General features: G+C 39.0%; 3 protein-coding genes across 3 annotated transcripts; 2 read left to right on the top strand and 1 right to left on the bottom strand.

The window, feature by feature from the left end:
- The first annotated feature begins 592 nt into the window (after positions 1–592).
- On the top strand, positions 593–2,648 carry LOC114743738 (NAC domain-containing protein 2-like). Its single transcript, XM_028931958.1, has 3 exons — positions 593–794; positions 879–1,153; positions 1,671–2,648. The coding sequence occupies exons 1-3, from the start codon at positions 629–631 to the stop codon at positions 2,118–2,120; spliced, it is 891 nt and encodes a 296-aa protein (XP_028787791.1). The 5' UTR covers positions 593–628; the 3' UTR covers positions 2,121–2,648.
- Positions 2,649–3,028: 380 nt separating this feature from the next.
- On the bottom strand, positions 3,029–6,530 carry LOC114743737 (replication factor C subunit 5-like). The gene is made up of 9 exons (XM_028931957.1): positions 6,260–6,530; positions 5,490–5,706; positions 5,105–5,184; positions 4,872–5,031; positions 4,467–4,548; positions 3,931–4,060; positions 3,770–3,833; positions 3,619–3,687; positions 3,029–3,398 (listed from the first exon to the last, which is right to left on the bottom strand). Exons 1-9 carry the CDS (start codon positions 6,444–6,446, stop codon positions 3,299–3,301), a joined length of 1,089 nt encoding a protein of 362 aa, XP_028787790.1. The 5' UTR covers positions 6,447–6,530; the 3' UTR covers positions 3,029–3,298.
- Positions 6,531–9,617: 3,087 nt separating this feature from the next.
- Positions 9,618–15,834, top strand: LOC114743730 (kinesin-like protein KIN-7E, chloroplastic; the record flags this gene model as incomplete). Its single annotated transcript, XM_028931948.1, is given in 19 exon segments — positions 9,618–10,007; positions 10,129–10,226; positions 10,553–10,642; positions 10,866–10,918; positions 11,080–11,145; positions 11,248–11,301; positions 11,464–11,523; positions 11,760–11,838; positions 12,038–12,105; positions 12,510–12,572; positions 12,697–12,801; positions 13,374–13,478; positions 13,618–13,725; positions 13,811–13,957; positions 14,564–14,746; positions 14,913–15,006; positions 15,009–15,079; positions 15,359–15,592; positions 15,694–15,834. Coding segments are annotated over 19 exon segments (2,079 nt in total), but the record flags the coding sequence as incomplete, so codon positions are not given.
- Between the last annotated feature and the right edge of the window lie 74 nt (positions 15,835–15,908).

The following is a 15,908-nucleotide window of genomic DNA, read 5'->3' as shown; positions in this document are numbered from 1 at the left end:
GAAACCCCCATCATAAAGTGTTATGTGGACGGGGCAAGGTGCGATTTCTGAACTCTTATCTCCCACAGTTCCCAACGCTAGCAACAACCCAACACCGAAAGTGAGGCGGCACCCTCCATCTCATCTTCATCCACATCCACATCCTCCCTTGTGGTCTTTACCTTCTGTGAAATTATAACTTCATCCCACAACACCACTTTAGCGTAAAATCCCCTTGCTCATGTGGTTTTTAACCTCTCAAGGTCCCCCCATACTGTTCAACGTACTGGCTATATAGTGACTCAGCCTGTCAGCCACCCCCAAAAAAGGAAAAAGAAAAAAACTAAAAGTGGCTGTGGATTAATTATCATGATTTGGGGTGATCACATAACATCCTCCCCGGGCTAGCTCCACACTATTCCACGACTTTCATTTCATGTTCCATCCGTTTCTGCGGCCTACGTAAGCAGTGACCAAATCATGTGGGCTATACGCACATGCACTCTCCCCTCACTTCCTTCCCCGCCACGTGTTGACCTGACCTCCCTCACCACCCCCCTGCCTATCTCCCACGTGTTCCCCCCACCTTCCTTCCTGTCCTATATATACCCTCCCCTCCCCTTTGTTTCGAGTTTCAACCTTCACCAATATGGCCGCAGCCGCACAGCTTCACTTGCCCCCCGGCTTCCGATTCCATCCCACCGACGACGAGCTCGTCTTGCACTATCTCTGCCCTAAGTCTGCCTCCCGCCCCCTCTCCGTTCCCATCATCGCCGAAGTCGACCTTTACCAGTACGACCCGTGGGACCTCCCCGGTACTCTTCTCCTTCTGCTCATCGGTCTGTATATCTGTATATTCCCAACTTAACTGGTATTGATGAATTGTTAACTCCTTGCAGGCAAGGCTTTGTACGGAGAGAAGGAGTGGTACTTCTTCTCGCCCAGGAACCGCAAATATCCCAACGGTTCCAGACCAAACCGTGCCGCCGGCACTGGCTACTGGAAGGCTACCGGAGCCGATAAACCCATCGGACACCCCAAACCGGTGGGGATCAAGAAGGCTCTGGTTTTCTACGCGGGGAAAGCGCCCAAAGGAGAGAAAACCAATTGGATTATGCATGAGTATCGTCTGGCCGACGTGGATCGCTCTGCCCGCACAAACAGCACCTTAAGGGTACGTGCTGTTATCCCATACGCGCCTTTCGATTTTTCAACATTAGCTATATAGGTAGGGGCATAACGGACATTCCATCATGGGGCCGGGTGCCGAGGGGCTTGCCTTGAAATGACCATTTTGGGTTTGGCTGCCTCGAATCATCCATTGGCCATCGGGGCCACGCATGCATCTTAGGCTGCGGGCTGTGATAAGTCGTCGAGGTCCACCAATGACGGCTGGTGAAAACGATGTCAAATAATGGACGATCCAAATGAACCTTCCCCAGTTCAAACGTTATAACGACGTCACCCGCAAACTAGCGGTATCATATTGTTTTGGGCCCAGATAGTCTCCTTGATAAACAATACCAATATTCTAATTATTAGCGCCCCATTATTACTTTTCTACTTGAAGAAAATTATATTTGTCTTTATCTCTTTGGCCTGTACGTAGCTAGAGGAATCCGAATTTTCATTTTGTGAGGACGCATATGATTACCGACATAATAATGAATCCCGTGTCTGTGATCTTGCAGCTGGATGATTGGGTGCTTTGCCGAATATACAACAAGAAGGGCATCATCGAGAAACATCCCGCTGCTGGCGGCCGTAAAATTGAGTGGTCAGGAATCGAGGACAAGAAGCCGGAAAATGTGTCTCGTGGTGTTGGTATTCCCGGCCGGCATCCTCCTCATGCTCCGTCTCCTCCCGTGACCGATTACTTGTACTTCGACAAGTCGGATTCAGTCCCGAAGCTGCACACGGAGTCGAGCGGCGGCTCCGAGCATGTGGTATCGCCGGAGTTTGCGAGCGAGGTGCAGAGCGAACCCAAGTGGAATGAATGGGAAACGAACGTTGGGTTCCCATATAATTACGCGGGCGCCACCATGAACCATGGTTTCGAGCCTCAGACTCAGTTGATGCAGAGCAATAACCAGATGTCGACGTTGCAGGATATTTTCACGTACTTTCAGAAGCCCTTCTGAGTGAATGGTAATGGAGTGATCATAGATGCATCCAGCAGGGAAGCAAATTTGCTGTGGCTTCATCATCGCACGGCAGCACGAGACAGAAGGAGGTCCATGAGTGTGTCTGTGCGGTCGTGTACATAGGTGATTGTTTTCACCAAAGACAGACTGGGATGGATGGGGAAGAAGGTGGAAACTGCATGTGAGGGAATATTGAGCGTAGCAGGAGCATTATTATGCGTCCATTGTATTTTTTCGTTGAACTGCAAGGGGGCTTGCAAGTTGACGCGTCTCTCTAGCTGAGGGACTGACCATGTTTATATATACTAGTAGCTTGTACGTACGTACGCAGGCTGCTATATATATATGGAGTGTCACTAGCCAGCTTTGGACTGTACTAATATCCCGTAGTTCATTTTCCATATAAATTATAATCATTTACTGAAAGTAACCCTCTTATAAACCTTTATATTTAAGAGAAAAAACAATTTTAAGTATTATTTTACGAAGCTATAAAAAATATTCGATATTCACGAGTTCTTATGATGAACTTTGAATCCCCCCCCCCTCTTCCATACTGTTAGCTCGGCCCCTAATTTGCTACTTTCATATTCATATTTTTATGAATCCCATGATCCATAAACGGGCATTCTCAAATTCATATATCAGTGTTTATGGTATGTTGTTGAGAACAGATAAAACCTGATTCCTTCGCAAGTGACCCAGCGGCACAGGTGCTTAGACGTAGCATTAGGCACTTGAACGATATTTAGCATATTTAACGTGGCTAGTTTGGTCATTTTCAGGTACCCGTGGTTTCACGGAGCTTTCACTGTCAAACCAAGCTTGCTTGTAGTCACATACCTCATTCGCCAAGATAACGACGACATCAGGGACTGAGATTAAAAAGAAAAAAACGCAGATGATTGGAGAGGCCGATATCGCATATATTTAGATGAAGCCGTAAGAAGGCTAAACCCATGATAAAGTAGAATATATTCAGCAGTGAATATGTCGACAAAAATACCCGCTGCATTAAAATTTTGAAATGACTCATCCTCCAAAACGCGAGCCAACTCATCCCATATTAAAAGATTAATTCTTTTTGTACAGCTTGAGATTCTTGCCATCACAGTGACGGTATCAAACATCCCTAACCAAGAACGTAATAGCAATACCAATCCCAAGCTTTCAAGTTAATTAGCAGCCGCAACCAGTGCAGACCTAGCACGTGTGAAAGAAGCAATAACCGATCCCAGCTGCAGCTTATCATTGCACCCAAAACTCAATCTGTACCTGCATGAACAGACATCTCCATTATCATAAGCGATCATCTCAGGCATATAAATAATCGATGGCCAATATAAATTAATCCTGGAAAATGCAAGGGAGCGACTAAAGTATCACAATACGCGTGGCTCAGATATGAGTAACCTTTCTTTCAAGTGTTGCCATCTATTTGTCAAATTAGGGGAAAGGAAGATAGTACGCAGAAAAATAGGACATGAATACATACTCTATGTCAGCCAAATCATTCACCAGCTGCACTCGAACGCTTGGGGGCATCTTAATCTTAAAAACGAACCTGTGATAACGATACAGAGAAATCAAGATCATAAAAAGAAATGTCAAGAAGTTAAACAGTTGGCATGATGCATAAGGCTTACGTTGTGACCTCTCTCACAATATCCACCAGCGCCAATCCTTTTCTTGTCTTGATTTCATATATTCCTATAGGAAGTTATGCAAACAAAATATAAGTAAATTGCTTAGTGACATTAAATGAAAAAAAAATGACATCAAAAGAAGTAATAAATCAACTTAATACTTTTAAAACTATCTGCAAATTGTTCATTCAGAAGCCAATAAGAGATTTGCTCAATGTCTTTGGGTAATGGGTTTCCAGTACAAAGATAAACAGCTTCTTCTGTTATCTGCTGAGAAGCCATATGCGTTGACTGCAAACATGAAGCGACAAAATGCGTCATCAAGGATCCATTGGTACAAATAATCCAGAACATACCCTTTGATAACATCATTTCCACAGTAGCAAGTTGATAGGAGTCCTAGGCATTTGGATAGACATTTGGATGCCTTAAATTGTCATGTTGCTATGTTTTCAAATCCATGTCCCTATCAACTTCGGTGCTTATTCAATCATATTCAGTTTTCCTCCATTTCCTATATACACTCCAAAGTCCAAATACAGCATGTTCTATAGAAGTATGCCTAAATATCAAAAACGGAGAAATAGCCTACTAGGTTTGAGGTTGAGGATATTCAAGAATTTGGTGTAGATTGCTGAAATACTCCCAGATAAAATTTGATCAAATATAACAGCTGTAGTTACTTCTTAAATCCAACCTGCAAAATGTTCAAAGCCTTTCTCATATCTCCATTACAGAGCCGAACAAGTGCTGCTAAACCGCTTTCTGTAACATCAAGCCTAGTAAAATTACATAACAGAAATCATCATATTGGAAGTTACTTCAATCATGTGCGGACAAGTAGTAATCACATCAAATGAAATGGCAGTAGCAGCGTCTGCTATGCTATGATGACGAAAGTACGAAAGTACATTTTCCCATACTATTCCACCCATTGCCCTAACCTCCAAGATACTTATCAAAGAAGAAACAGTATTTGTTGAAAAAGTTCCCCCAGAATGAACTGGCAGCCCAGAAGAGCAGTGAGTTTCCTTCCTCATGAGAGCTTTAGGACAGCTGTATACCAATATGCATATATGGTAACGGAGATGATGATACTTACCCTTCAGCCTTAACAATATGCTTCAATCTCTCAGTAATATGGACAGCATCGAGAGGGGCAAACCGAAATCGAGTGCATCTTGATTGCAGTGCTGGAATAATCTTGTTTACATGATTACAGATGAGTGCAAACCTAGTATTTTTTGTATATTTCTCAATCACTGCAACAAACGATGAAGGGTATTATAACACAACAAAATGGCTTTAGCTCTGCAATACAGACAGTAGCTATACCTCTACGCAATGCAAACTGTGCATCCTTTGTCATTGCATCTGCCTCATCTAACAAGACCAACTTTACAGAGGACTTGACTCTGTAAAACAAGGACCATTCGTTCATCAGCTAAGACCAAAAACTGGCAATTTCAGCATCATAGTCATGCCATGACATGTAGTTTTCACAATCAAATGTGCAAAAGAAGACACAGAAAAACAATTCACGCCTCATATAACACAAAATATTCCACATGATGGCAGCTGATTATATATATTTACACTGTGAATCAGGGCATTTACCACACTACAAAGGAATTATTTCTACTCCAAACACAAAATAGTAAATCAAAACCATACAGAACAGTATTTAAGCAAGAAGTAGGATGCAGATAATGAAAACAACCCAAATGAGAAGCTCTGGGTGCTAGCAAAATCTTGTATCTGTTGGCGTACGATATCAATTCCCCTGTCATCTGATGCATTGAGCTCCAAAATCATGTTTTGGTATTGTGCCCCATATAGTTTGCGGGCCACAGCAAGAATAGTTGATGTTTTGCCCGTGCCTGGAGGGCCGTACAATAGAAGATGGGGTAATCTGTTCTCAGAAGTCAGCCTATCAACTATTGAACAACAAACAAATAATGAGTAAAAAACAATGAGTCAGTAACTAGAACTAATGAAGTCATGATGAGAGTAAGAATCTTATGATAGATATGGACTCGAAGCAGACAATGATAATAGCAGCATATTACAAATCCTCTTTCTTTCCGAGCAAAAAGACACAAAGGAAAACACCAGAATCACTCCTACAAAAATTATACAGTAACATAACACGCGATTAGGTAATTACACTCTAGTCCCTTCCTCCCTTCCCATGTGGTAGCAACCCAAGATATCCAAACAAAAATTCCAATGAGGATTTAAATATATGTTTCATGGTGATAATTATGCAATACGAGCAAAACCCTAGAAACAAAATGGACGGGACAAATTTTTCTCAGATTAGGAAATCTAATCCCATAAATCATAAAAAATTATGGATTGGGCCAGTTAAGGAAGAAATTTTCTTTGAGATTGTTTCGGCCAGAAAACAGAAAAAGACAATAAATTTCACAACCAGTATCATAAACCCTAGAGCTTAAAGGAGAACGGAAAGGAGGCGTTGAGTCGTACTGGTATCGACAATGTCGCGATGTGCGGCAACGTCGTCGAGGCATTTAGGGCGGTACTTTTCAACCCACGGAGTATCCTTGCTGGCGGGTGGATTGCCGGCAACGACCACGCTTTTGCCCTTGTTGGGTATGGCAGAGAAGTTGTTATCATCGTCGTCAATGAGCATGGGAGAGGTTGTCTCCGCCATAGTTAGTGCTGCACTTTGCTTTTTCTTAGCAGGAGCTGAAGTGAAATTCAGAGACGAAGCTCAAGTTTTTTTTTTTTTTGGGCCAACGACGACGCTCAAGGTGGGATTTTTATCAAAATGCTACACATAGTAAAATAAATTACCATGATGCTACACTATAAAAAATATTTCCCTAAATGCTACACTCAAACTCGCTCATCACAAGAACGAGTTCAAATTTTCAAAAAAGTCATTAAGGGAAGAACGAGTTTCATGTCTGATAATTTTTTTTTTTAACAAGATCGAAACTCGTTCAAGGCATGAACGAGTTTAGCCTGTCAGAGCGTCTCAGTCCGCTTCTTCTTTTCCTCTTTCATTTCAGCAAAATTTACAAACAAAGACCCATACCATCAACACATTCTCCTTTTTCTTTAGACTTCGGAGAGAATTGCAATTAATGACCCAACTCCTCCCCAACCACCGCTTTCGTTTTTTTCCTTTGCCCTTCAGTCTATATTTCCAAAAAATATGAATCAATTTTACTTTACATCCTAATAATTAAATTTTAAAAAATATATAAAATAAATTTATTGAATATAAATTATTTATCAATATGATATAATATATGCAAAATTTACACCTATTTAATATAGCCATTGGACAGATTGAAGGTCAAATATTATGAGGGAATGAGTGGTGTTAAAATTTATTAAAATTAAACACAAATAATTATGTACAACCGCCTTGTAGCATTCTTGTATATAAAAATTTTTTTAACAGAAATTATGTACATTTATGGAACAATTTATGGAAAAAAAAACATAACATGCAAGTGTTTGGTTTAAAATTTGCAAGTTTAAATTTAACCAAACATAAGTTTATTGAAATACTATTATAATTTATATTTGAATTCTTTTTAAAAAAAAGTCAGTTTAATTTAGCATATTGCAACCTGTTTAGATATGTGATAAATCAAAATATATCACTTTTAGATGTGTAATTATTAAATAGGAGTATAAATTTTAACAATATTTATAATCTAACTTTGAATTTGTCCATCAGCTAAAAATTAAACGTGTTTGGATTATTAATATAAATAAATGGTCATTAAATCATGACAAGGCTGTCTTGATGCATGCGGCATCTAAGTATATATTGTAAATATTTGTTTACAAGATATCATTTTAGCCGGTATCAATTTCTAAGTTTTTTCTAATATTTGTAAATGTACATAATTTCTGTTAAAAAAAATTTTATATACAAGAATGCTACAAGGCGGTTGTACATAATTATAATAATTTTTAACACCACTCATTCCCTCATAATCTTTGACCTTCAATCTGTCCAATGACTATATTAAATAGGTGTAAATTTTGCATATATTATATCATATTGATAAATAATTTATATTCAATAAATTTATTTTATATATTTTTTAAAATTTAATGATTAGGATGTAAAGTAAAATTGATTCATATTTTTTGGAAATATAGACTGAAGGGCAAAGGAAAAAAACGAAAGGGGTGGTTGGGGAGGAGTTGGGTCATTAACTGCAATTCTCTCCGAAGTCTAAAGAAAAAGGAGAATGTGTTGATGGTATGGGTCTTTGTTTGTAAATTTTGCTGAAATGAAAGAGGAAAGGAAGAAGCGGACTGAGACGCTCTGACAGGCTAAACTCGTTCATGCCTTGAACGAGTTTCGATCTTGTTAGAAAAAAAATTATCAGACATGAAACTCGTTCTTCCCTTGCACGACTTCTTTGAAAATTTGAACTCGTTCTTGTGATGAACGAGTTTGAGTGTAGCATTTAGGAAAATACTTTTCATAGTGTAGCATCTAATTTATTTTTCTGTGTGTAGCATTTTGATAAAAGTCCCCGCTCAAGGTTGATGGCGCCAAATGGCAATTCCAAAACGGGCGCGCGGACTGAAAATAAATAACAATATATTGTGATATTTATAATTATAAATTTAATATACATTTCGTTGCAGTCTCGTTTTGTTTAAAAAACGTCACAGTTAACAATAACATATACTCTTCCGGTCATTCATATAATACCTAATTCTTGAGTTGTTTTTTGTCCTAAATATAAAACTCATTCTTTATATTTATCAATTTTCTCTAAATTATCCCTATGATACTCCTCAACCATAATTAAGTAGAAGAAGGAGAGGAGGCATTAAGAATTAAGAAAGATGATAATGGTGTTTTAAGAAAAGTATGTCATTTTTCTTATAATTAACTAATTTACCTAACTTCTTTAATCTAATCAAATTAGTTAAATGGATCTTATATTAAAGATCGGACGTGTAACTTACATAAATGTAAAAGATTCCGATTCCTTGCATTTGTATTCTTATTTTTGTTCTCGTCCTATAATTCTGACAGGGTATAACCTTGGAGATCCAGGTCTCTCAACGGAGAACCTATGTGTACTGTATGAAAAACGAGTTTACTCAAAAGAGAAAAGGAAAAATTATAGAGGCAAAATATACATTACAGAGGCTCAACGAAAAGCGAATTCAAATGAACATTTTCAACGCAAACAAAAAATGGGGGGATCCTTTTCAAGGAGGGAGGATGGACGAAAAACATAACCCTTCTCCTCTTTTTCATCAATCAGAATATTAATTCATTTCCATTTTGATTTGACTTTTAAAGTATCAAAGCGCAGTGACCAGTTCTTAACCCGCATACTGGACATAAAACGACCTTCTGATCTTAGAAAACACCACCATGACGTCCAATCTACTCCTATAACGTTGCACTTTAGATCCTATTTGAATATAACATGCCAAGTAGACAATAGATCGATTTTGGAGCCAGAGCTGGCTGGGTACTTGGGTCCGCATATTAGAATGATCCAGCAAATGGCGCGATTTTGCCAAGACAACCATTTCTTTTTTCTAATCGTCGATTCCTCTGTTTATGACAGACAAACGGTGGCATTAGTTTAACAAATTAACAGATTTCTTTAGCTAGTATGGGCTGAACCTCGCATCTCCCAAGAAGACCAACAGCGACGCTCACGTAAAGAAACAAAGTCACCATTACTAGTTTAGTACAGTGCACACTGTTCCTGAATTCTGACATTTTGCGCCAAAAAAATTAAAATTTCAAACAAAAAGAAACCTTTCTTAGCCTCAGAAGACATGCTCGCCAAATAAAATTTAGTTTTGTTTTGGAGGGAGCTGCAGGAAATGTTGTGGCGGAGGAGCATTCTCCAAAGACTGCACTACAATGGCCGGCATGTGACCTGTGCTTCGTTCCTCTCGCAAACAAAAAATCTTCTTACTTAGACTTCACATCTTCTTCTCCATCAATGTCTGCCGCGGGATACAGCCGTTCCCAGAGAGCCTCTTCCGCTATCTCTCCCTTTCGTTCCCGGAAGGCCCCTTCTGCCCCGCCGCCGGTCGCAAAATCCTCAGGGAGACCCTCTTCTCCGTCTTCGACCACTTCGTCGAGACCTTCACCGAAATTGCCTATCTCTCCAGCCAGCCCAAGCCCGTCAAACCTTGATCGTCCTGAGGTTTGCAAGGCAAAGGAGAATGTCAGTGTCACCGTCAGGTTTCGACCCCTCAGGTGCTGCACACTGTTGTTTTCTTGGTTTTTCGCTTGAATTCATGGGGCGGGTATCATTCATAACTCGAGTCTTTTCTGTTCTATTTGCGTGTCTTCTGAATCCTTATGTGTGTTTGAGCAGTGCCAGAGAAATTAATAAAGGAGACGAGATAGCTTGGTATGCAGACGGGGATCATATAGTGAGAAATGAGAACAATCCTTCCGTTGCCTACGGCTTCGGTAAGTCGTTCACTTCATGGCCTTCTGATAGTAACATATTCAGCTTTCGACGACACAAAATAAGAAGCTTGATTCTTTACATTTTCAGTTGTTCCAATTGAGTGGGGTGCGGATTGTTGGCAGTTTCCAGTGTGGCAAACGAACCCAACAATTCAGCTCTCCGTGCTCCACCACCTCGTTCCTTCTTCTTGCTTGTTTTTCTTTTCTCAAATTCTTGTATTCCACAGCATACATTACTTCCTATCCGAATAGCTCAACAAGATATTACTGGTTTGATTTGTAGTTCCATGTTTTCACATTATTTGTAATAATATTTTGCGTGGCAGATAAGGTGTTTGGGCCTGCAACAACTACTCGGCATGTATATGACGTGGCTGCTCAGCATGTTGTCAGCGGTGCCATGGAAGGAATTAATGGTAGTATTTTTTTTTCTGTTATTCCCATTTTCGTGTACTCATGGCTGACTTTGTCCCAAGTTTGGATCTATGAAGTTTGAGGTTTGGCTTAATATATGTTTGCTTGCAATACATATTGATGATCAATCTCACTCTTGAGGAGTTCGAGCTTCTTGTTAGGTCTTATTGAAACATAATAAACCCTGGTAGGTGATCTGCTTACAGTTGTTTCTATTATTTGCAGGCACTGTATTCGCATATGGTGTTACTAGCAGTGGAAAGACACATACCATGCATGTAAGTCCAATTTTCCCTCTTGATGTGGCATTGAGCCTAAGTGCATTGTTTAACTTCTAAGGTTAGCAACTCAAAAGTGCAGCTGATGGTTCATCCTACAATTGATCCTACCCATTGACCTCTGTTCATGCTAAAATAATAGTGTTTCATATATTTCCCAGGGCGAGCAGAAGTCACCTGGAATTATCCCACTTGCAGTGAAGGACGTCTTCTGTATAATACAAGAGGTAAAGGGTTGATCTTTTCATCTTGGCTATTTTTTGGCCTCAATTCCAACTTAGCAGTAAAACCTTATGGCTTTGGTGACAAATCTTGTTTGTCAATTTCAGACACCAGCACGAGAATTCCTACTTCGCGTGTCTTATCTTGAGATTTATAATGAGGTCAGAACCATGAAACACTAAATTAATGTTTCTCACCTTTGTGAATACTTTATGGATGAGAAACAAATATAGTAGTTCAAACAATGCCTATCTGCATCCTTGTTCATAAGTATTTTTAACTTAAATGGGTATTGCTTCTCATTGTTATCTGCTCTTGTTTAGGTCATTAATGACTTGCTGGATCCTACTGGGCAGAACCTAAGAATAAGAGAAGATGCTCAGGTCTTTATGTCAATATGGGAAAGTCCAAAGTTTATCATTATTCATTATCTGCTCTTAGTGATAAAAGCAACTTAGCTGTTGTAGGAATCTTTTGTATTTCTTTTCTTTTAAATGAGCACACTCTGTTATCCCCTTGTTTTGTTTTCATTGGCATTATAACATATATCCATGTTTTCTTAAATTCGAATTAATTGATTGATCTTCAGCTGAGCGTGCAAGATATAAAATGTTGACAGGGAACTTATGTTGAAGGAATCAAAGAGGAGGTTGTGCTATCCCCTGCTCATGCCCTTTCCTTGATTGCTACAGGAGAAGGTATATATATAAACCTTTTCTTTTTTTTGATGTTCTTTTTGGCTTCTTTTTGTATCATTGGTTTGTTTGTTTGTCGTAACTCTAAATTTCTCCTCCAGAATTCTTTACTTGATGCTTTTTTTTTCATGCTTCACTATAACTTTGATGGAAGCGTGACAAATTTTTCCTCTCTCTGATGTCTTCTTTCTGAATAATCCAGAGCACAGACATGTTGGTTCTAATAATTTGAATCTGGTTAGCAGTCGAAGCCACACCATATTCACCTTGGTATGCCAAATCTTACAAAGTAATCTTCATATGCTTGAAATCTGAATGTATATTATTGCCCCTCATAAGTTGAGAAAAGTCAATTTTTGAACTTTTAAACATGCTGTTAACAATTAATGTTTCCTCAAATAAATTATCTTGCTGCATGATATCATTTCTTCATGAATTAAATTTAACATAATAGGCGCATTCTTGAGCTTTTAGTGGCATGTTAACCCTAGTATTTCATGAATTATTTCAGTTCCATCTGTGGATCTACCATGTCAAATCTAATTCATTTTGAATGTAATGTTTCTAACAACAACAACAAGTTTTATCCCACGAGGTGGGGATAAAATGGCACCCAGTTGTTATTTTGATTTCATTTGGCTTATGTACTTTACTGAGTACATCGTTTCTATCAGACTATAGAAAGCAGTACTCGTGGGGAAAACACTGGGGAAGAAGATGTGACACTGTCCCATTTGGTAAGGCTATTTACGTAAAATTATGATTCTCAATGGTGCACTATACTGCCTCGGCATATGCCATCTATCCATAGTTTGACTAGTTTTAGGCGCTTAATTGAATTCAAACCTTCCTCCTTTCCAGCACTTAATTGACCTTGCAGGGTCTGAAAGCTCTAAAGCTGAAACAACTGGGTTGCGAAGGAAAGAGGGTTCATATATTAATAAAAGTTTGCTTACTCTTGGAACGGTAATACTTATCTACTCTTTTTCTGCTCTCTTTTCACCATAATTTAATTCTACCTTTATAGTTGTTAGTCTAACTCTTGATCTATTATAAGATATACGGGGTTGTATGCACTTTCAACTGATAGTTGTGAACATTGTGTTCTGTGCTTACTTTTTTATCAATGTGGAACGTGATTAAATTTTTTTTTTTTTTTTTAAAGTGGCAGTAGTGTTTGGGATAATTGGTTCTTGTGTTTTATATTTGACTTTTTGACAATCCTTAATTAGCCTTTGAACACACTTATATTTGGCCCTGATGCATTATTGGTGGGGTGTGTCCCCATGTCTCACAGTCTTGGGGACAGTGGAGTGCGTCTTATTGAGAATGCCGACTGGGGGATATTAAATAAATGTTCTTGGTTGAATTTTTTCCTGTTATGCAGTGTCAGAATGTAATTTGCACTGCATTTTTGAAGCAGTTCATTGGATGTGCTGTTGTTTCTAATTCTTATGGTTTCTGAAGTCCCATTCACAAGTTATGTCCGGTGAAGTAAATAAAATCTCTTCCTGGTCTTCTGTCTTTCTGTTTTGCAGGTTATTTCTAAATTAACAGATGGAAAGGCAACTCATATTCCATATCGAGATTCAAAACTTACTCGTTTGTTACAATCGTCCCTCAGTGGTCATGGACAGATTTCTGTTAGTTCAATATCAGGCTTGCTAATTCCCCCCCCCCCCCAATAAGCAACTTTTTAAAATTCTGCTGGTCGTTTATTTTTTGTAAATTGTTGAGGTTAGCTAATGCTTGAAATGACCTGCTATTCCTTGGTTGCTGAAGCTCATCTGCACTGTTACGCCTGCCTCTAGCAGTAGTGAAGAGACACACAACACGTTGAAGTTTGCATCTCGAAGTAAGCATGTTGAAATCAAGGCTTCTCAAAACAAGGTAATATCATGTGGCTGTTAATAATAGGATATTCCCTAGCACTGTGACTTCATTCTGTTAATTTTTATTGCTTTTCTTGCCTTAGATTATCGATGAGAAGTCTCTGATCAAAAAATATCAGAAGGAAATTCATGATTTAAAGCAGGAGCTTCAGCAGTTGAAGCGTGGTATATTGGAGAATCCCAATGCTGCTGTATCTTCACAAGAAGATCTGGTTAATTTGAAGCTTCAGGTTTGTACTGTTGCATATATCGTGAAATGCATAAGAGACTTTGTCACTTATGCTTTGTTTGGATGCGAAGGGAAAATGGGAGGAGGGAAAATGGAGGGAAGATAAAAGTGAAGAGAAAATGTTCTCTCCTTATGTTGGGATGAGCAGGAGAAAATATAAAAGAAGAAAAAGAGACTGATTTTACAATGATAGTAATACCCATATGAAAATGATGTGGGCTCATGTCCCTTTTTCTCTCCTTCACGGCAGCTTTGAAAAGCATGTTTGCTTTCCAAAATCTCTCTGTCTGAAGAGAAGACTTATAGGAAAAAAACATGTGGACCCCATGCCTTTTTCTCCTCAACTTTTCTTTCCTTATTTTCTCTTGCTATCCAAACAAGGCAAAATACATTTTTCCTCCTGTTTTCTCCTCTCCCTACTTTTCTTTCCGTCCAAACATAGGGTTAGTGGCAACTTTATAATGTGGAAGAAGCCTAGAATAATATGTTGTCTTGATTTTTGATCCACTGGGAACGTAGTGTTTGGTTTACTCATTGCACATTATGTTTGATTCGCGTATTGTTTATTTCACTTGCCATTAATGAAAGCTTACATCATGATGTAAAGCTGGAAGCTGGCCAGTTCAAATTGCAGTCAAGATTGGAAGAGGAGGAACAGTCTAAAGCAGCTTTGATGGGAAGAATTCAGCGACTCACCAAACTAATACTGGTTTCCACAAAGACTGCAATGTCTTCAAACATTCCTGAAAGGCCTAGCCATAGGCGCAGGCATTCTTTTGGGGAAGATGAGGTATGTTTTACTGTTTTAGCATGTTACCCCGTATGGTGATGCAGTCAGTTATCTGCTTTGTGCTAGGTGATCTGATATAGTTCAAGTGATCTGTTGTTTTGCAATATGAATTCAGTAACTTGGAATGAAAAGTAATGAAGTCAACTGCTTGTTCTCGTTATTACAGTTAGCATATCTTCCAGATAGAAAACGTGATATTTTGACTGAGGATGATGCTGGAAGCCACGCTTCAGAGCCTTCAGTGGAAGGAAAGGATGATGTTACTTAGATGAGCTGATGAGGGATTATAAAAGGAACAAAAGACGGGGAATGCTTGGCTGGTTCAAGCTGAGAGTAAGTTATTTTTCTGTTCATTTGAAAGTAGAAATTTGATGATTCATCATGTTAAGAATTAATACCAAACAGTATGGTTACTAACAGAAAAGACTTAACAAGTTCCTCTACCTACAGCGTCACTAATGACTCCCCTTTATTAGTTATACCCATCTTAAGATTAAGGCTCTGATTAAACAATAACCAGTATTAGGTAGAATGATCTCTTTATGTTATGAGGCTGTATTAGCAACTGATTATGGTGACCTGGTCAACTAATTGTATATGTCTCCGTTGCAGAAACCTGATCAGGGGGGATGGTCACCAAATTCTGATGGCGAGAGCCCTACAAATGGGACCCCTGCATCATCTTCAAAACAAATGCCAAATAAAGTAATGCTTCGTGACGTGAAAGACCCACGCAGGAATTCAATCAGCACAAAAGAAAATGCTTTAGCTCTTAATTCATCTCCTTTAAGAAACCAAGCCGGTGACTTGTTTAGTGGAACTACCAAAGGTCGTCAACTTCCTCCGGTGAGATCTCAGCTACTAGTGAAAAATGCAACAGAAAGATGTTTATGTATTTTACGAAATGGATTAATCTGACATAAATATTCCAAGTGACTATTTTGCAGACTGGGAGCACAATAACTGATCAAATGGATCTTCTTCGTGAACAAGTAAAAATGCTGGCTGGGGAGGTGGCATTATGCACCAGTTCTCTGAAACGACGGTCTGAACAAGCTGTTAACCGTCCTGAAGATTTACAACTACAGGTGAGCTACTATTTAGGATAGTCCAATGAGGACTTGAACATTGTTTTTATTATGAAAACTGAGGTGGCTGGTCT

This window comes from Neltuma alba, unplaced genomic scaffold, assembly GCF_004799145.2.
Source record: "Neltuma alba isolate B1F8T4 unplaced genomic scaffold, ASM479914v2 tig00004111_pilon, whole genome shotgun sequence".
Taxonomy (NCBI): domain Eukaryota; kingdom Viridiplantae; phylum Streptophyta; class Magnoliopsida; order Fabales; family Fabaceae; genus Neltuma; species Neltuma alba.
This window is presented reverse-complemented; position numbering and strand designations above follow the sequence as displayed.